The 22888-nt window shown below is 37.8% G+C and overlaps 1 protein-coding gene across 1 annotated transcript in view; it reads left to right on the top strand.

The window, feature by feature from the left end:
• Positions 1 to 22888, top strand: part of LOC126419690 (tetratricopeptide repeat protein 28) — a 183604-nt gene that overhangs the window by 114212 nt on the left and 46504 nt on the right. The window contains exons 13-19 of the mRNA XM_050086874.1: positions 598 to 932; positions 6175 to 6461; positions 11164 to 11441; positions 14268 to 14535; positions 18519 to 18678; positions 18839 to 19012; positions 21254 to 21423. Of these exons, the coding sequence (XP_049942831.1) occupies positions 598 to 932; positions 6175 to 6461; positions 11164 to 11441; positions 14268 to 14535; positions 18519 to 18678; positions 18839 to 19012; positions 21254 to 21423 (1672 nt within the window). The remainder of the gene's footprint in view (positions 1 to 597; positions 933 to 6174; positions 6462 to 11163; positions 11442 to 14267; positions 14536 to 18518; positions 18679 to 18838; positions 19013 to 21253; positions 21424 to 22888) is intronic.

Raw genomic sequence — 22888 nt, 5'->3', positions numbered from 1 at the left:
CTCATTCATAACAATTGGTGAACACATTTTTTTTTTTTTTTTTTTTAATTTTACGTTATCAAGTCAATCCTAAGTGTAAAGCACAAAGCATTTCAGAGTACTTCATTATCTGACTTTAGTTACATTATCAATGTGTAGCGGTCTCTTAGGTAATGACAGTAGTATAACTTGAATAGGAATTAATTCTGATATTTGAGCAATGATCGTAGCATAATATATTCAGAAGTCAGTTTCTAAATAATTTAGGTTATATTTCTAGTTGATTTATCTCAGAGTCTGTGATGTTTCCATTATCAAACCATGCTGTGGCTGTTGCACATAAATTAGGATTCCTTACATCAAGCTGACTAAATAACACGGTCTGCATTCTGAATTGAAACAATTACACTTTTATATTTCATTATTCAAGTGCTCATTTTACAGAAATTTTTTCTCTAATGCTTGTGTTTATGTGGAGTTATACCATTAGCAGCTAACAGGTTATGAATATATTAGGTAATAGATCAAGGAAAAATACTAGATAACCATATTTATAAATAAGGTTGCATCTTATAAATTCATGTAAAGTGGATTGATAAAAAGTATTTTATTCAACAGGGTCGAGCATTCGGCAATCTGGGTGACTGTTATGATGCTTTGGGTGATTTTGAAGAAGCTGTGAAATGCCATGAACAACATCTTTCAATTGGATTAAAGTTGAAAAGTCTTCGTGACCAGGAACGTGCTTATCGTGGGTTAGGTCATTCCCACAAGTGCCTAGGAAACCTGCAGCAAGCGTTAGTGTGCTTTGAAAAAAGACTGGTTGTTGCACATGAACTTGGAAGCCCTGAAGCTAAAGCATCTGCATATGGTGAGCTTGGTCACATACACAGTACCCTGGGTCATTTTGAACAAGCTATCTCTTGCCTGGAACATCAGCTTGCCATTGCCAGGTAAGTTTTCTTAAGTGTGGTATCTTACTTCGTCACATAAACTTATGTGGTTATTGTATGTTAAGCACACTGATCGCACCTCTGTAATAGAGGCCAAACCTCAATGAAAAATTTAAACATATCAAAGAAAAGTGAACCATCAGTTGTAACTCGTACTAGACAGTCATGCAGAATGGACATTCTTTCTTCAGCATTCTTTAAATATTGTGGTTTAACTTCAATTTTCTCATAAAGTTATTCTTTCAGTGACAGATTCATTATCTTGAAGCCATAGATTTTTCTGTGTGAACTTTAATCCTATACATTACATGCTTGCCAGCGGGAATTTCATGTGACCCTTTTTTCATTACAGTTTTTCATGGGTGAAGTTGTTTTTGTTAATTTTACGTGCAGTCATAGCATATTAAGTCACGCCTTTCCAGATATAGGATTAAAAAGTGACAGAAAAATATATAAACAATGTAATGAGCCATGAATATTGCATATGTGAAGAAAATGTAAAATATGTATACCACAGCTTCATTTGGCTTTTTGCATCATGGATAGTGACTTATGATCACCTGAGAATTTATACATATTGTTTACTGTTAATTGATAATAGCATGAAAATACTACTGGAAGCTTCAATTAAATGACATAGTGAACTAAATGACTGGTGAACAAGCTTTAAGACAAGCATTTTTGAAACAAAAATAATAATATTGGCATGTCACTTAGGATAAATGCAAAATAAAACTCAGATTACCTGCACTTATTGTCGAAAGTATGATCATATGGTGTCTCAAGTGAATTTTGTGACTGGATTGAGGACTTTTTGATAGGGAGGACACAGCATGTTATCGTGGATGGAGAGTCATCGTCATATGTAGAAGTAACTTCACGTGTGCCCCAGGGAAGTGTGTTGGGACCCATGCTGTTCATGTTGTATATTAATGATCTTGCAGACAATATTAATAGTAACTTCAGACTTTTTGCAGATGATGCAGTTATCTATGATGAAATACTGTCTGAAAGAAGGTGCATAAATATTCAGTCAGATCTTGATAATATTTAAAAGTGATCCAACAATTGGTAACTTGTTTTAAATGTTCAGAAATGTTAAATAGTGCTCTTTACAAAATGAAAAACATAGTATCCTGTGACTTTAATATTGGTGAGTCACTGTTTGAATCAGCCAACTCATACAATACCTGAGTGTAACACTTTGTAGGGTTATGAAATGGAATGATCACATAGGTGTCAGACTTTGGTTGATTGGTAGAATGCTGGGAAGTGCAATCAGTTGACAAAGAAGATTGTTTACAAATGACTCGTGTAATCGGTTCTAGAACACTGGTCAAGTGTGTGGGACCCTCATTAGTTAAGACTAACAGGAGATATTGAACATATACAGAGAGCACGAATGATCACCGGTTTGTTAGATCTGTAGGAGAGTGCCACAGAGATACTGAAGGAACTGAACTGGAAGACCCTTCGAAGATAGATGTAAATTATCCTGAAAAAGTGTATTAACAAATTTTTAAGAACTGGCTTTAGTTGATGACTAGGAATATACTACAACCCCCTATGTATCGCTCACATACAGATTTTGAGGATAAGATTAGAATAATTACTGCACGCACAGAGGCATTTAAACAATCATATGCACATGGAATGGGAAGAAACCCTAATAATGGATGTGCCCTCTGCCATGCACCTCATGGTGGTTTGCTGAGTATATATATATAAAATCAAAGATGGCAGGTCGATAGACACACAAACAAACACAAACATACACACAAAATTCAAGCTTTCGCAACAAACTGTTGCCTCATCAGGAAAGAGGGAAGGAGAGGGGAAGACGAAAGGAAGTGGGTTTTAAGGGAGAGGGTAAGGAGTCATTCCAATCCCGGGAGCGGAAAGACTTACCTTAGGGGGAAAAAAGGACGGGTATACACTCGCACACACGCACATATCCATCCACACATACAGACACAAGCAGACATATTTAAAGACAAAGAGTTTGGGCAGAGATGTGGCTAAACATGCCTTGGTGCACGGCCAGCACATCTTGGCACAGTGTTACACCGTCCAGGTTATCCGGATACTTCCCACCAACACCAACCTATCCGAACTCCGGAGATGGGAACTTGCCCTTCAGTATATCCTCTCTTCTCGTCATCCGCCAGGCCTCAATCTCCGCTAATTTCAAGTTGCCGCCACTCATACCTCACCTGTCTTTCAACAACTTCTTTGCCTCTACACTTCTGCCTCGACTGACATCTCTGCCCAAACTCTTTGTCTTTAAATATGTCTGCTTGTGTCTGTATGTGTGGATGGATATGTGCGTGTGTGCGAGTGTATACCTGTCCTTTTTTCCCCCTAAGGTAAGTCTCTCTGCTCCCGGGATTGGAATGACTCCTTACCCTCTCCTTTAAAACCCACTTCCTTTCGTCTTCCCCTCTCCTTCCCTCTTTCCTGATGAGGCAACAGTTTGTTGCGAAAGCTTGAATTTTGTGTGTATGTTTGTGTTTGTTTGTGTGTCTGTCGACCTGCCAGCACTTTCATTTGGTAAGTCACATCATCTTTGTTTTTAGATATATATTTCCTACGTGGAATGTTTCCCTCTATTATAACCATATCATTAATTTGAACCCAACAATTACGTTATATATATATATATATATATATATATATATATATATATATATATATATATATATATATATATAATGGAACCCTCTTTCCTGATGAGGCAACAGTTTGTTGCGAAAGCTTGAATTTTGTGTGTATGTTTGTGTTTGTTTGTGTGTCTATCGACCTGCCAGCGCTTTTGTTCGGTAAGTCACCTCATCTTTGTTTTAATACATATATATATATATATATATATATATATACACACACACACACACACACACACACACACACACACACACACACACAGTGGAACGTCAATTTTATGTTCTCTGATTTTATGTTTTTCACAATTCTGTGCCATAAATTCCCTGTGAAAAACCCATAAGATCAATACTAAAAATTCCCCGATTTTGTGTTTCTTCCTAGTAAGGTGTATCTCGATTCTATGTTCTCACTCGACATCTCATTAGACTTTGTCCTGTTTTCTTCTTATTGACTTTGATTGACTCAATGAGCTATAAGTAGCACAAAAGGCAAATGGTTCACGCCACAGGTGGTGGCGGAGTTAGGGAATACTTTAGGCCTTTTCAGAGAGGGGAGATAGGAGAGAGGTAATGCTGATGTAATCAATGATCAACATTGCCAACTTGCAACGTTAAGACTCACCACGCAATTATGATACAACTACTGCTAGGTTGCGGCAGCAATGGAGAAACTGGACAGTTGAGGCGAAGTGTTCTGGACCGAGCCAGTACTTGACAAAGAGGCCAAGCTGCCACTTTTCTTGTGCCACTTACAAGTCAGCCTTGTCTTTTTGCATGTACTGATGTACTAAATTCAGCAGCAGTATTCTTTTATCAACCTTTTAAATTCAAACACCGAGTCTTGAAGAATATGTTTGGTCAGAATCAAGGGAACATCAGCCATTTCCGGTTAGCGAACTCTTGTTGGCTGGCGACTTGTTACATCACCCAACATCCAGCGCAGCCACCCCACCACACTAAAATACATAATGGAGGGTTGAGTAGCCTTCATCCTACTTGTTGCAGTTGTGACATCACTAACGGATTTTCAGCTATAGATAGTTGTGAGCTTCTGTGAATGACACCTGTGTGAACTTCGTGAATTTCGATTATTCATTTCCTTTGTAGTGCATGCGTCAAAGTATACCATTTAAAAGCAGTGCTGCATTGAAAATTTATCACAAACACATCACCCTTATCATCAAATGTCAATTAATAAAGCATCAAAGATATTATGATAATCGAGATTTATCTGTAGCGCAATAAATATCGTTGTAGTTTACAGAGTTAGAGGTGGTAAGTTTGCATCATGCTACATACTAACAGTTTTTTCCGTCTTAGCATTGTTAACACATTCTGGGACTTTGTTATGAACATAACACAAGTATGTTCTACAATATTCAATCTTATTTAACTTTTCCATCTGATTAGAGAACAAAGGAGGAAATAAATATTTGACTGTTCATTTCTGAATATGTAGTTATTTCTTAGTGTGTGGTTAGGTAGGAACCTAAGATGACAACGTAAATTGCTGTAAGTGAAAATGATGAGCAATGAAATTCATATTCTTCCTTGTCACAAATATTTCACACATTATGCAAACACACACACACACACACACACACACACACACACACACACACACACACACACACACACACACATATTCCCCTAAAGAGTTCTTGATACAACTGAGATTCTTCCAATCACTAACACATCCATAAACATCAACTCAGCACTATAGTGATCAACAAATTGACAGCCTCATTTCTGGTCGCCTCTACAGTGTCACAATGTAACGATTACATCAGTTACAAAAAAAAGTAGTGTGAAACATACTCGATCCACACAAGTAAAATGAGCCTGCTTGCTGAATGTTGACAATACACTAGAGATCACCACACTCGTATTACCAGAGTACGCTGCTTGTCATTGACTGTAGAAGGAAAGTGCACCTCTACATGTTATATTCCAAAGCCTTTTACCATACTTCAGTTTTCAGTTTAATTCACAATATTCATCAATTTTTGCTTTAATCTGGGTGAGCGAAAAGGAAAGATCTCTTAAAAACATATCTTTTGACATATAACTCGTGATCGTAGCATGTTGGAAAATAGCTCGATTACCTGGTACCTTTGACATGTTTTTAGTTGCTGTTACGTATCTGTGATCTTTTAGAACTGATGAAATTCTTTACCACAGTGTATAAACATTGTATTGTACATTTAGTTTCCTTCACTTTAAAAAGATTTCACACTGATTTTTAATCATATATCCCAATTACACATATTTCTGAAAAGAAGTGAGCTAACGACACTCATAACTGCCTGTTAAAAGGAAAAAAACAGTGATACATTTCATTTTAGCTAATACTTGGCAGACATCAGCTGTAATAGTCTTATTCATGGGTGTTGTTTTGTCAGTGTTGTTCAATAGGTGTGTCTTACAAAACTTTTTCTACATTTTAGGTTAGGATTTAATGGAAAAAATTACACTTCTTTGAAATTTTTATGAGTTCTAACATAGTTAAGAAGGTTACCAGTGTTCATGGATCTTTGTTATGTGATTATGTTTGAGCAACATCCTATGTTACATCATAACAGGGAACTGAAAGACAAGGTGGCAGAAGCAGATGCTGCATGTGGGTTGGGTACTGTCTACCAGCAGATGGGAGAATATGCAACAGCACTCAGGTACCACCAGGCTGACCTCGACACTGCGGAAGAGCTAGGACTGGCGGCACTACAGGGGCGTGCCTGTGGAAACCTGGGAACAGTGCATGAATCACTTGGCAACTTTGAAGAAGCTGTTCGATATCAGGAGCAGCATTTATCCATTGCTGCACAAACAAATGACAAGCTTGCCAAGACAATGGCATACAGCAGTCTAGGTATGTGAGACAACCATATTGTCAATATTATTTTGACATTGTTTTGTGGTTTAGTTGTACCATCAAAATTTTTAAGACACTGTTATTGATTTATGTAGGAGCAAGAAAGCTGATCAAATTTGGTACTCTTGTGGCATAAATGCTCTATTTCCAAATTGCATCACATGGTCAGTGATCATCAGCATAAATAGAAACAGCTATAATGCTCCTGTTTGGATTTTTTCTCTTGTCTTTATTTTCATTTCATATATAATACTAGTTATTAGCAGTTTTCACTGTAATTTTTACTTCAAAAATTCTGTTGACTTCGCAGGTCACTAAAATGAAGTGTTCTGTATTTGAATCTATATTGGGAACAGAAAATAAGATTTGTGAATACAAATCTGGCAGTTGATATAAATGTCAATACATTTTGTCAATATTATGAAAAGGATAGATTGCTACTCACCATATAGTGGAAATTCTGAGTCACAGGTGGGCACAACAAAACCACTGTCCCTGTCTGTGACTCAACAGTTCCACTATGCAGTGAATACCAATCTATCCTTTCCATAATATTGTCATTATTCCATTCTGGATTTTTTGTTGTTCAATACATTATGAAAAATTTCTGATTAATTGATTATGGCAAAATAATACAAGTAGTGCTACAATTGCTTTATCAACTATGTTGGAAATGTTCTCTGCCACGGGGCTGAAGAGAGAGTAAAATAAAAATAATTACAGTTAGTTTTTCTTGGGACTAGTGAGTATGTAAATGGAAATTTCGCCGATGTCAGAGGTGTATTGAGAAGTAAGTGTCAGACATAGTACTGCGCATTGATGCTCTATTAAATTCAAATACCATTGTGAAAATTTCCTTTTGCACCTTTAACGGATTTTAAAAATTGTGTAAGTTACAGGAAAATGTAAATGGTGGGAATAATTTTTAAGCACATACTTTATATATATAAAAAAATAGTAATTTTATTAACTCAATTGACCTTTAATTTGAAACTGTGGTCTTACATAAGTTTTACATTTCTTGAACACATTGATATTTCACATTTCTTTACCAAAAACTTATATTTATTTTAATTTCTCCTGGTTTTCTAGTTTATTAATACTTCCAAAAGTTGTGATGTCCCAATCAAATATTTAGTAGATCTCTGAAAGTGATTACAGGACCCAGACACATGTTGCATGCATACACATGGACCAAACTGTAGACAGGAAATACATCTAACTTCACATGATAAAAGTTGCTATGTTATATGCTACAAATGATTTTTAAGAAAAATATGTAAAATGCGGGACAGCAGTAAGCGACAGGTAATGTTGATCATTACATGATATGGTGGACCCAGTGATAGAATTGCTTTGCATGAATGCCACCATGAGATTAGCTCTATGTAGAAGCATGGCAGCATAATGAAATATACTTGTACTTCTAGGGCACTTGATGTAGCATAGAATGTGCAGTTAAATTTTTGCTGTTCCACAAGGTCCCAACGTAACCATCGTCATCATCTCAGCCTTTTCCCGGATCTTGTTGGGTTGGTGTTGCTTTGCTGGTTCCTTCTCTTCCTTAAATGCCTATCCAGTGCTTCTTCTCTAAACCATCCTTTCCCCCTTAGGTCCCCTGCTACCTTGTCTTTCCATCACAGTTTCGGTCTTCTTCTTCTCCTAGGTCCTTCGATTTCCAGCTCTTCAATTCTTCTCCCCACATAGTTCTCCCCTCTTCTCTGCACATGTCCCAACGTAACAATCAGTTCGTAAATCAGGATGTATTCCATAAGCAGTGTCAAGAGTGTGTGACCATCCTGATTGCATTTAAATAGCCTTGACTTTCGTTTAACTCATAGTGACTTAAGCTGTTCTATTAGGTCCAAAGCTAGCCTCCAACTTGGAAAGTGTTACATTTTCCAAAACGGAACACATGTCATACACTATTTGATAACAACTCCCTGCAAGCCAAAGCTATTGCATTATTTTACAAAATAGTATTCCATGTAGTTCATACATTTTTCCTAAATTGTGCCTAATCTGCAATAGTCTGCAACTAGTTTGTATATGTTGTGGCACACAACACAAACGAACACTAGCTTTTGAATTTGTTTATTTGATACGGCTATGACAGCACAACTTATAATGACGTACAACTACACCAGGAGGTGATACAAAAGCTGTTTAGCATGACAACATGTCCAAATCTCGAGGGCAGCACAATATTTAATAGTTAACAGCACAGCGTAAACTGATCCTGGAAGCTGTGCATTGGCCTAGATGTAGGCAAGCGTAGACGTCACCAGCATTGCTGGCTTAGCTCCGAGTTAGCGCACGCAGCTGGTTTGTAGCCGCACTGGAAGCTGATGGTGGAGCACCTGGTGTTGGTCCCCACAGTCATGGTTAGCCATGGCTTAGTGCATTAAGTAACTTTTGAGCGTACTGGTGCAACAAAGTTATTTGTGCAGCTGGCACAGCGAACCAATCTGGAGTGCAGCAGATGGTGGAAGGTGGTAGGAACTGTGGATTTACCGTAATATGCTATCTGGAAGAGGCATTATGATTGCTCCTGTTTATCCGTGTGAATTCCCATTCATTCAAACTAATACTTTAGTTTAGCCCTTCCCAACACTTCATTCAATAACACAACTTCAAACAACACTACTCACAATATACTCATTGTTAGGTCAGCATCGTTAGAAGAAAAAGCACTCGTGGCAAAAACAGTTCAGACATTTAATGACTTCTTGCTTCAGAACTATCAAGTCCCATGTTTAAGAAAATTAACTGTGTAATGTTTGTAAACAATGCTTCAAAGCCAAAGCCTTGTGAATGTCATTTTATGACAGTTGCATAGTTCTTTAGTTTCTCTCCATGAACATTGTTTCATTAAGAGTAAAAAGGGGGGTTTTTAATTATGGCATGCAAAAGCTATTGCACATCAGCATTTTGAACATAGAAAATTTCATGGGAGCAATAAAAAATGTGGACAGCAGGATAATATTGATGCTGGGAACATGAAAGTGGGATTACACTATATAGTCGGTACCGTTAAAAGCGACAGCACTTTTAATAGCATATTGGCTATAACAGTGCAATCTAATGGTCCTGTCTAAATCCTATGTAAGTGCTATGTTTAAAAAATTGCTTAGTGTGACATCGCATATTGGGACTTATCATATAAAATGATTTATTTTTATTCCATTGTTGGCTGTAACATCCAGTGTTCATTTTTGTTTGTTATATAGTCATGTATGGAAGTGAAACATTGTCAATAAACAGTGTAGACAAGAAGAAAATACAAGCTTTCGAAATATGGTGCTACAGAAGAATGCTGAAGATTAGATGGGTGGATCACATAACTAGTGAGGAGGTACTGAATAGAACTGGGGAGAAGAGGAATTTGTGGCACAACTTGACTAGGAGAAGGGATCGGTTGGTGGGACACATTCTGAAGCATCAAGGGATCACCAATTTAGTATTGGAGGGAAGCATCAAGGGTAAAAATCATAGAGGGAGACCAAGAGATGAATATACTAAGCAGATTCAGAAGGATGTAGGTTGCAGTAGTTATTCGGAGATGAAGAGGCCTGCACAGGATAGAGTAGCATGGGGAGCTGCATCAAACCAGTCTCTGGTCTCAAGACCATAACTACATGTACTTTGGGATTACTAGCAACAATGTAACACTTATTTTCAAACTCTTGTTTTCTGCAGAGTGTTGGTTTCAAATCAGATACCAAACCGAATACATTGCCAAATGCAAAATGCATACGTACAGCTTAGATACAAAAAGCAAACAAATATAACTGATTACCTTAAGTAGTACAGTACATTGTAGTATGTGTTACAGCACTGCACTTGAAAGCTGAATAACTGGTTAAAGAACTTAATAACATTATCCCTGCTGTAATCTTAGACTACTAGAACTTAAATTCCAATATGTGAAATTTTTCAAAGTACAGAAATGGAATAATAGTGTATTCGTTATTGATGTTTTGTGGTTAAGTGTGTTAGATATTTTCAGTGTGTCAGGTACACTGCATTACATTTGTAGAACATTTTAAAGAGAGACATAGGAGAAAATGCAGACCTTCATATAATTTATGTGCAAAATACTGTCTTTTCATTTTGGTACTGTTGATTAAATTTTATAATACAGTAACTGGAATGATGGAGTGTCATGACTGTTACACTATACAGTACTTAACAGCAAGTTTTAAATATGCTCAACATTTTATCTCATTCATTATCCAGGACTGTGTTCGACATTATTGAACAGCTTACGTTGTTGCTACTTCTTTCTACACTTCTTATAAGATTTTACATTTTACTGGCATTTTATAGCTGTATGTATTGCATAAACATAAGAAAAATTCCTCTTTCAGTCCCTCTCCACAAATACTGTATAGTAATTACTGTGTGTTTATTGTATTTCTGCTACTTTTTGAAGGGTTAACTCTATGGCAGCATAAAATTTACACACACAGAATTTTTAATCAAAATACACAGCAAAAATCTGGTTTGTGCGACTATGGGCTATAGCGACTGTAAACCATCTGTCCTTTCCACATTGTTATAAACAGTTTTGACTGTATTTCCATTGTGAAAATTGTAATTAAAGTAACATATAATCATTTATTTTCTAAGTATATATTTTACTGTTGCTGTACACAAACCATCCTCATGTATTTAGTGAATATTGTGCTTAATTCAGGTCGAATACATCATGCTCTTGGCAACACAAGCCAAGCAGTAGCATACTTGCAGCAGGGTCTGCAGATAGCAGAACACCTTGGTCGTCGGGAAGAGGAGGCTCGCATAAGGCACAGGCTTGGTCTCGCACTGTGGGGGCACGGGGACCTCGAAGGAAGTCAGAGCCAGCTGGAAAGGGCAGCGGCTCTGCTCGAGACCATCCGCAGGGAGGCGCGGGGCTCTCCCGACTACAAGCTCTCACTTTATGACCTCCAGACAGCTTCATACCAGGCTCTCCAGGTTTGTAAACTTTTGTGCTCTTGGGCTAAGTGGGACAATTCACAGTGTAAAATAACAAAAAAAGTAGGAACAGTCTAATTTGCTTTGGATGTTACTAATGTACAAATTTATTCGCATAAATGAGCAGCCTATGTACTGAGATTCATATACAAGTGGCTTTTGACTTTAGGTGCCACTGGAAATGAAATGAAGAATAAATGTAGAAAGATGTTTGAGGTTACAAGGGGGAGGGTAAAATATTTCATACAAGAGTGTATAGAGCATTATGTTATTCAGAAACTGACTGCTGACAGTTAAAGATTCAGTGAGAATCAGAATGCAATAGTAATAATAGTAGTAGAAGAAATTAGTAAACAGAACAAAGGAAATAACTTTATCTATGGAAGGTACAACAGTAAAAACGTTTGGCAACAATAGAGGCCAGAGGGACCAAATATACTATCAAGGAAACAAGTTGGTGGAAGGTAGATAGGAAACAGATGTTCAAGAAGTCTTATAGGTTAGTGATAGGTAAAACAGTATCATGTTGTATGCACATGTTATTCACAGGAAAAGCCTTAATTCAACAATTACAAACCTCTTATATAATGTGAGCAAAATTATGTTGTTGTGTGAACAAAGATAACGTTCCTGATGCATGTGAAATATGAGAAAAATTCCCTTCATTAGCAAAATTGTAACTGGTTGTGTAAAATGATAATTCAATACTTTTGAGGTACTTCTGAACCTATTGGAGAAACTAGAGTTACTTTGTTCACTTTCTTTGACAGTAAAATAAGTCACTGAAGCTCATTAGAAAAGTCAATATTGCACTGACTTGCATTTATTTATTTTACTAGCTGGGAAAAAAAAAAAAAAAAAAAAAAAAAAAAGCTTTGCATGGGTTTTATTTTCATTTGTTTTCTGTGAGCATTTTGTGAACATAGTAAAAATGAACATTCAAATAATCATAAAAATGTTAGTACGACACACCAAATAGAACTCTTGAATGCTCAAAAATGCTCTTTTGTACACTTAAATCCACTGAAGTGTTGAGCAATACTGTAATTTTAAATGAACTGCTATGCTAATCACATCTTTATAGAACATCGAAATTATTCCAAAATATACACGAGAGATGTCCTGGTGACCACCACAAAGTATAGCAACCACTTCAAACACTCACATCTCCAGAAACACAACAGCTAACACTGCACAACTACTATAGTATACAACAGGTGAATGAGCAGAAGCCTCGGAACAAATGCTGTCTTTGCTTTATCTTTTCCTGGTATTATTTTTGCTGCTATTACATTGTTTGATAAATGATCATGTTCACTTCATGTTTTGAATTTTTAAATTAATATTGTCAATTACTTTTTTACTGCTTAACTGGCTCTTTCAAATAACCTACTTGGGTAATTTTGAACAGTGTTTGGAAAAAGTTTACATATTAATTCATTTGGACTGTTGACGATGTTACATAAAACTTCAATTTGGACAGTCACATAGTCAATTGGGTGAGTGCCTTCACTAATTTGTACAGAGTTTTTCAACAAAATGTTTCGCTTCTTTGTCATGGCAAATTAAAGTCTCATATACCCTCTGCCACACACTTAAATGTGATTTGCAGAGTATCCATGTAGATGTAAATATTTTTTCTTAATTGTCATTTCCTCACTCAAGACCAAAGAAATGATTTCTTCAAACATGCATCAGTTTCATCTGCTGGGGTTGATTTTGGAAACACTGTAAGTGTTTGTTGAAAATGTTCAGAATGTGTAAGTAATGCACCTCCCATTAATTCTGGATTATCTTGGAGATCTAGATCATTCTCAAATTTTCAAGGAGTTTCTATAAAATTCTGACACATTCTGCAACATTCTTGAATATTCTAGAAGGAACATTCTGGCCAGTCTCGGCCACTTCGACACTTGATTTCAAGCTGCTTCACCATCTTTCCATAAGAAGTCCATTGTTGTGATGCCCTGTTTGGGCATCCATATTTTGAAACCTGCCTCTCCAGTTCCAAACCAAACGTTCTTCATGCCTGAGGGTGGGGAGCTACAGTATAATATACCCCCATGGTGTAGTGTGTGGGGGAATTATAGTGGCATGCATGGACAAACCACATTTGCATTTATTATTTCATTACGAACATATCCCATATTTAAACACCCATACCTTCACAACTAACCCCTGCAGTTCTAAAACAATACCTTCCTCATGGATGGGGAATGGAGGGTTACCACACTGTATTACACCCTTGGGGCTGCAAAAATCTGTTGCGAAGTTTTTGCCGCACGCGCAGACACACTACACTTACCTTTACTATATATGTTGATTTAAATTTCATGGTTGACCGACCACTTTAGTCAATTCCATACAAATTGGTTTTCAGTTACCTGTTGCAGGATTTCTTCATTCCTTCATTCTCTCAGCCCATTACTATCTTTTCTTTTTTCTTTTTTCCTCAAAAAAATCATCCTTCTCAATGTTTGTTAATCTTTATCTGTAATCTGTTTCATTTGTCTTTTCAGTTTGTTGATTTGGTCTGTTTTGATCCTTAATTCTTCTATTTTAATTTGCAGATTACTCATTTTTTCCTTGATTTCTGTAATTCATCTCATGTTACTCTTTGACTTGCATATTAATAAATATTATATTAATTGTGAGTAGGGAAAATATTTGTAAATGAAGAAACCATTAAAATTTCTGTTTGAAACATTGGCACTGTTGATTTATGGAACACACACACACACACACACACACACACACACACACACACACACACACACACACACACACATTGTCTTGTCACTGATAAAAAAGTATCTTTGATTTTAGCGCGTGTTGGTGGGTCTCGGGCGCCAGGAGGAGGCACTTCTAGTCGCAGAGAGGGGGCGGACACGAGCGTTGGTGGACCTGCTGCTGGAGAGGCAGGCTGCTGACCCCTGCCACCACAGTGGCTCTGCCCCGGCGCCCCGCCTGGATGACAACACCCCCAATTCTGTGGAGCAGCTACTAGAGATAGTCAACAGGCAAAAGGCGTCTGTGCTCTACTACAGCTTGGCTGCAGGCTACCTCTACTCTTGGCTCATTGTGCCAACAAAAGGCAAGTGAACAGAACTTTTTATTACATAAACAGATGCATGTTTAAGTATGGCATCTGGACAATTTTTTTATGTTGTGTAATATGTCCAGTAAAGTAAACACAAGAAACCTGAGAAAGATATTTAATCTCTGAAATGGCCAAGCATGGCACTGTGGTCAAGACTCTGCACTTTTGTTATTAAGGAACTGGGCCAGATCCACTGCAGAAAACCTTGATTTGGGTATTAAATATGTCCCTAAATGAAAGGACAGCAGAAGAAAATGCTAACCTTCAGTTTAGTAAAGATTTTATAATCACATTAGCTGTTGTTCCTTCAACTGCACCATGTGTTAGTAACAATTGTTCCATTTGTGCCACTAGAATCTGCAGTTTACTATACAAATTGTTTCATCTTGTTGTATTTAACATATTGCCTTTGAATTTAAGGAAACACATTGTAGAGTTTATTACTGAGGGGGTCAACATTCTACGATTGATGTACCCATCTGACTATTAACAATGGAATTTTACTGAGTTCAGTAAACAGACACAATGACAGTTTCTTGGAATGTGAGTCTGCACTACTCAGTTCAGTGTGATGGTTGATCACTGAAGCAGTAATTGCTGGTATTTCACTGTAATGTTCATATGTAGACGAAGTCCTTGGGATAGTGTCTGATGGACTAGTAGGGGTGGCTGGTAAGAGCAAGGAGGTAGAGTGTGCTCAGCAAAAGAACTCCTGTTATGTATGGACCTTTGGGAATGCCTGGCATAGAGCACAGAGCATAGAGTGCATATGACAAAAGAAAACTGATTGAGGAACTACTAGGCATGATTGTCATAAAGCTTGGAGTGTGAGCTGACTGTAGAGCAGTCAAGCAGAGACCTAAATACTTGTCTGGCAGAAGGCACATGACTCACAAAAGTGAGTCATTGCCACGGCAGCAGTGCTGTTTGCAGCAATGCTCCTATTTCTGCTAGTGAGGCTGGTGACACAGCCACGGTGACTGCTAGAGGCTTGATTAGACTATCTGGCTCGTGACTATCTGGCCTTCTTACAGTCCAGCCTGCTTAACTGAGCCTACTTAGTTAATATTATGATAATATTTCTCCGCAATAAAATGAGGATTAATTTATTGTACATACTGTACTTTTACAGAGCTTTAGCAAGCAGGCACTGGCTACAATGCTATGTGGCGTTTCAAAATGTCTTATGAATCTTCTGCACTTCTAGCACCTCTGGACAATGGAGTCACAGCTATAAGGCACATACTGTATTGTTAATACTGAATAAATTACTGGAACCAAAGCCCTTTCCCAGCACTCACAAACAGTTGTTGGCAACCCTGTAGATTTTGTTTTTTCAGTTGTGGGACAACCAAAGTGCATGCATTGTTAAATTGTTGTTTTGTGCAATCCTTTTTGTTTCAGTTAAAGAGTCCTAATTAGGTATTACACGAGAAAAACTTTTCAGAAAGTATGTGCTGTAATGCGACTGGATTCTGGGGTAGCCGCCAGAACTGTTGCTTTGGAGTTAGGATAGGAAAAAGTAATATTGGAAACTGGAAGAAAAATTAAGCAGAAATTGGAAAGTGGTGTGCTTCTCAAGCTAGTGGAAGTGCAATACAAGTAAAGGAAACAGTGTTGAAAGATAAGCATAAAGAAGCTGAAGAAGCTTTATTTTTGTGACATCACATTTAGGAGGAAAAGTTTGCCCAGCACTGCACCGATATTGTGGCAAAAAGATCTGCAGTTTCAGTGACAAACAGAAGAAAATTCAGAATTTACTGCCAGTCATGGATGGTTGATTGGTGGGAAAACCAATTTGATATTCACCAGATTATCATTGGTACAGGGGTTTCTTGCACTGATAAAGAGGCTGTGCCATTGTTTAAAGACTGTCTTCTGTAGTTAATTCATGAGAAGGAAATTTCCATTGAACAGTTCAAAAGTTGTGATGAGAGCGGTTTAAATTACAAGATGCTTCCTACAAAAATGCATGAGTAAAAAATGAAATCTGTGGCACCCGGATACAAGAAAAGTAAGGAACAAGTTTCCATCATGATTTGCAGTAATGCAGCTGGCTTCGACAAACTTAGTTTTACCTTAATAGGAAAATCACAAAAACCTAGAACTTTTGTAAATCTGGAAGATTGAGAATCACTGCCAATCTGGCCTCGGCAGCCAGATACAGTGGTTGTGGGTGCGAGTTGTATTTGCATGAGTTTGTGTGTGTGTGTGTGTGTGTGTGTGTGTGTGTGTGTGTGTGTGTGTGTGTGTGTGTGTGTGCGTTTGTTTGTTTTGTCTAAGTCAGAAGAAGGCTTTTTGGCCAAAAGTTTAATTGTTTAACAGTCTTTTTGTTGTGCCTGTCTGCAACTCAACGTTTCCACTATATGGTGTGTAGCAATCTATTCTTTTCATAATACTTTTAAGTTCATTGATATGAGCGATTGATAATAATGAAGAATATGTAACCATTCTGAAGAGGACCAACTTGCTAGATGTCATAAGGTGGTTGATTGAAGTGTGGAAAGAGATTATAAACATATCACCTACAAGGTCATGGAAAATGCTTTTAGACCATTAAGATGGGTGTTTTAACTTTACATCCATGTGTGAAACGTAAGTCAAAGATGAAATAATGTTGTTTCATTGCTCAAAAATGTACTGGACTGCGAGGATGTTGATGCTGATGAAATCACAGAATGATAGCAAATAATGAAGTTGATGAAATAAATGACAACAATATTGTGGAAATAGTGATGCAGCAGCAAGTAAGATACAAGGAGGAGGCGAACTTAGATGAGAGGAGAAATCTCATCCCATATTTTGAAGGGTTCAAGATGACTGAGGCAGCACTGCAGTACATTTGTGAAGAGGCGGAAGGAATGCCAGCTGATGTCATCTGTTTGCATAAGGGAAGGAATATTGCAGCACGGAAGAGAGCTAAAGGAGGGAAACAGTTATCTATTAAAGACTTTTTAAAAACCTCAGACCTGGAACTTTCATCTTTTTTGTTAGACCTGACTTTCCATGTGCGTGATCATATATTCATTCTTTTCAGTGTAGATCATTTTGGACGGTGTAGTATGTACATAATAACAGTTATAACTAGCGAGTATTACATAAGCAGTCAGAAAATGTTAGTGGAAGTAGGCTTGTGTGTGTAAAAAAAAAAAAAAAAAAAAAAAAAAAAACTGTTTTGAATAGTCAGCTGGGGTTGGAAGATAAAATTTATGGAACTCCAGCCTCTCTGGCTTCTTTGTTATCTGGCTTGATTTTCAGCCACATTAGGCTGGGTGGATTCAGATTACCTTATCAATAAGGTTGAAGTTACAGATATGAAAGTAGCTAGGATGATTCAGGTACTAGTAGATGGGAACAATGGCAGGAGGGTGTCCACAATGAGGAAATCAAAGAAAAACTGGGAATGAACTCTATAGATGTAGCAGTCAGGGCGAACAGGCTTAGATGGTGGGGTCATGTGACATGCATGGGAGAAGCAAGTTTACCCAAGAGACTCATGGGTTCAGCAGTAGAGGGTAGGAGGAATTGGAGTAGACCAAGGAGAAGGTACCTGGATTCGGTTAAGAATGATTTTGAAGTAATGGGCTTAACATCAGAAGAGGCACCAACCAATGTTCGCACTGAATAGGGGATCATGGAGGAATTTATAAGGGGGAATGTGCTCCAGACTGGACACGGAAAGCCATAATCAGTCTTAAATGATGATGATGATGATGATGATGATGATGATAGGCTGGACAGTTTTCTGAGAGTGTGCTTGTGCTGTATGTATTGCACTGAAGTGTCACAAATCACTCTGCAGAGCATGATGTTTACAGCTGGTGTGCTCCTGCAATGGTCTCATTTAATTATTTGTACTGTTTGCTGTCTTTTTGTTCCTAGGAGCTCCAAATTGATTGTTAAAATTTTACAGTGAAAGAGTGGCCTGAAATGTAAGTATTATAAGTATTGTAAGTAATGTAAGTATTTATTTTTAGGTGTGGTAAGATTCCATGAAGTGGCTGTTAGTGAGGTTGAGGCTGAACGAGAGCAAGAAGCTAATGGAGAGGAACTCCTGGCAACATCAGGCTCTCTGCTGGAGCATTATATACAAAGTGTTCGAGACAGCTTGGGCGTGGAACTACACACGATGTCCAGGTACTGTAGTGGTACATTTATTTTCTTTCTGATGAAATTGGGGCATGAATTTTCAATGTGTATGTGGTCCTAAAAATTGGTGAGATGGCACAGAAAAAAATATTAATTAATACAGTGTCATATATTATTGCATGTTTATACAATAAAATTATGTGCGCAGGGGACGAGGCATCATGGGTGATATGGATGCTGATGCTTCAGATATTTGGTCACAGCACTTGGAAGAACTTGGTGATCGCCTAAATCAGGATGCTGATCGAACTGGTTTCCTGCGTATGGTTAATCGTAACCATCTCTTCAATTCCAGCAACTACAGTCTTAGCAGTCTTTTCAGGTAACCAGTGCTCATGTATTCTGATCAGAGTTAATCACATTTTATTGATATTGTCAACCAGCAAGAGAGAATCTTTACCTCTGCACCAGAGTTTTCACCGTTGTGCAACTTCCTGAAAAGCTCAAACTGTGTGCTGGGTTGGAACACAGGCCATTGTCTTTCATAATCTGTTCTCTTAATAACTGAAAATCTAGGCATGACTCAACCATTTTCGCATATTTAGTCCTGTTGGAAAAAGAAAAAAGGGAAAAGAATATTACAGAGAAATGGTTTAGTGGCAACATTGCATAGGTGTCAGTAAAATTAAAGAATTTCATTGCAACATATAATGCACTCTAATTAATTCACATAAACAATAATGCAAAATCTGCTGCTTTTAGCAACATAACATGTAATTAGCAGTTTTTATGTCCTCTTTAAACTGTTTTAAATTTGAAGGCAATGGTTTATTAATGTCAATAATCAATAGTTATTTAATGTTGAAATTGGATCTTGACTTCTTTCACAAGATTGAATTTAGTGTGTAACAAAGAAAGAAGTTTAATTTGTTGTGTGAAGAACTGATTGCCTGGAAGTGATGTCAGATGAGAACACCCTGCTTCAGAAGAGATCCATTTTGCTAGCAACTTTTGTTTGCCAATGTCACATTTCCCACAACAAATCATACCAAAAGTGACCTGTTTTGGAGGTATTTGTGCTGTGCATCGATTAAATTGTATAATTCACAGTGCAAATACAAAAAATACTAAATTAAACAATCAGTATAGTATTTACTTGGTTTGCTTCTATCAGCCACTTGAGTGAGCAGGTACCATATTTATTTATATGTTTGTGAATGTTTGTGTATGTGTGTTTCCTGTGAATATGTGCACTTTAATTGATACATCAAGTCAAAGATCTCTCCAAAACACATGATTTTTGTTAAGATTTGTTGTGCAAAGTTAATGAGAAACATCATGTTGGTAGATAAGACTGTTATCTCTATTTCAAAGTCTAAAGAATTTGAAAATGGTTTCAATATTGTAGGGAACAGAAATTTTTGGTGATGAATCAGCATGGTTTTGAAAAACATGGAGAGACAATTACATCAGGCAAAGGTGAAATGAAGAATGAAGTACACTGGGTTGCACCTTCAAATTCAGCTGGCAACTTTTTTAACCACAGATCCAAAACTGCATTCAAACCCCTAAGCCATTGTTCCAAGCCTAGGTTGATAATGGTGAAATATATTAATTTTTATATATTCAGGAGTCTGGAACGGCAGGTCTCAGCAGTGTAAGTATTCTGAAGGGATATAGATCCTTTCAGAATCTAGTGAAAAGTAACATTCCATGGCAGCAGATAATGTGTCATTGTCAAATGTGTGCTATTGTGCTGAAGGTAGTTTGTCTTCCACATCCAGGCACACTCAGTGTAGCTGTATATACACTACGGAGAAGTGTTGACAGATTTCGGAAGAGAATTTAAACTTATGATGATGGTGTCATTCAAAAAACATCCAACTACATATGGTAACAGAGCTATTTTTTCTTTAATTGGTTAGATTTATTTGGTTGAAGATAAATGTTTGTTATTTATCAATAATGTAATCATAAGAAAGTAAATAACACCGAAATTGGCCAGAAAAAGGTAAAGTCTATGGTGCAGTCCTGTGACTAGGCTATTGGCCTGACAGCTTAGTGCAGATTGAGTGCAACCTTACAAAATCTGTGGCATTAGGATGGAGAGGGTGACAGGCCAATTGCCCTGGCCACCTTTTACCAGGGAAAGATCCCTAGTACCATAGCAAGCTGAGAGGACTGCGAGGCTGTCCGGGATGGACCAGAATGAAGAAAAATCCTTACCCCTGTCCAGGATTGATCCCAGGATCTCCAGACCTGGAATCTAGTGTTCTACGCACTAGACAAACACGGCCACAAAGTTGGCCATAAAATAAAATATTTTTTTCCAAATAAAATAATTTTTCCTGTTCCTAGTTATTGGCTCAAACATAAAATACAAACTTGAAATTAATTTGATAGTGGTTCTTATCATTTCCATTCATATAATATATTTTAAGGTGTTTTCAGTTTAGTTCAGATTTCACAAGGTCTCAGTATTTCAGTGATATTTTGTGCCAGTATGTAATATTTTGTACCAATATGGGAGCATAATTTTGATCATTTGCAAACAGTTTTATATGACATTACCAATTTCTCACGGTGGTAAGCCCTTTATAATTGCTGTGACCTGTGTTTTCAGCCTTGGCAGTGTAGGTGGCAGTGTAGCAAGTGGACCAGCGTCACGTCCTGGCTCGACGCGGTCACGACAGCCACCACACCAGTCTTGGCAGGGGCCATCCTGCCTAGCAGCTCTCTACCAGCTGTTGTTGGCTCCATTCGAAGACTGCCTCCCCTCTCTTTGTGCTAAAGGTAATTGTACAAGTCTGTTACAAAGGTTAATTGTAGTTAAACTTCCATGTATATGCATTCAGCACCATACGAAACAAGAAAATAAAAAGGTTCAGTTTATTGGAATCAGAATTCTGCCCTTAGATGACTATGTCAACTTTTCTGATATTACATTTACCCCCCCATGAACCATGGACCTTGCCGCTGGTGGGGAGGCTTGCGTGCCTCAGCGATACAGATGGCCGTACCGTAGGTGCAACCACAACGAAGGGGTATCTGTTGAGAGGCCAGACAAACATGTGGTCCCTGAAGAGGGGCAGCAGCCTTTTCAGTAGTTGCAGGGGCAACAGTCTGGATGATTTACTGATCTGGCCTTGTAACATTAACCAAAACGGCCTTGCTGTGCTGGTACTGCGAACGGCTGAAAGCAAGGGGAAACTACAGCCATAATTTTTCCCGAGGACATGCAGCTTTACTGTATGATTAAATGATGATGGCGTCCTCTTGGGTAAAATATTCTGGAGGTAAAATAGTCCCCCATTCGGATCTCCGGGCGGGGACTACTCAAGAGGACGTCGTTATCAGGAGAAAGAAAACTGGCATTCTACGTAAAGCGTGGAATGTCAGATCCCTTAATCGGGCAGGTAGGTTAGAAAATTTAAAAAGGGAAATGGACAGGTTAAAGTTAGATATAGTGGGAATTAGTGAAGTTCGGTGGCAGGAGGAACAAGACTTTTGGTCGGGTGATTACAGGGTTATAAATACAAAATCAAATAGGGGTAATGCAGGAGTAGGTATAATAATGAATAAAAATGTAGGAGTGCGGGTTAGCTACTACAAACAGCATAGTGAACGCATTATTGTGGCCAAGATAGACACAAAGCCCATGCCTACTACAGTAGTACAAGTTTATATGCCAACTAGCTCTGCAGGTGATGAAGAAATTGATGAAATGTATGACGAGATAAAAGAAATTATTCAGGTAGTGAAGGGAGAGGAAAATGTAATAGTCATGGGTGACTGGAATTCGTCAGCAGGAAAAGGGAGAGAAGGAAACATAGTAGGTGAACATGGATTGGGGGGAAGAAATGAAAGAGGAAGCCGCCTTGTAGAATTTTGCACAGAGCATAACTTAATCATAGCTAACACTTGGTTCAAGAATCATGAAAGAAGGTTGTATACCTGGAAGAATCCTGGAGATACTAAAAGGTATCAGATAGATTACATAATGGTAAGACAGAGATTTAGGAACCAGGTTTTAAATTGTAAGACATTTCCAGGGGCAGATGTGGGTTCTGACCACAAACTATTGGTTATGAACTGCAGATTGAAACTGAAGAAACTGCAAAAAGGCGGGAATTTAAGGAGATGGGACATGGATAAACTGAAAGAACCAGAGGTTGTACAGAGTTTCAGGGAGAGCATAAGGGAACAATTGACAGGAATGGGGGAAAGAAATACAGTAGAAGAAGAATGGGTAGCTCTG

Source organism: Schistocerca serialis, chromosome 9, assembly GCF_023864345.2.
Source record: "Schistocerca serialis cubense isolate TAMUIC-IGC-003099 chromosome 9, iqSchSeri2.2, whole genome shotgun sequence".
NCBI classification, from domain to species: domain Eukaryota; kingdom Metazoa; phylum Arthropoda; class Insecta; order Orthoptera; family Acrididae; genus Schistocerca; species Schistocerca serialis.
Note: the sequence above shows the minus strand (reverse complement) of the source record. Positions and strands in the feature narration are given on the sequence as shown.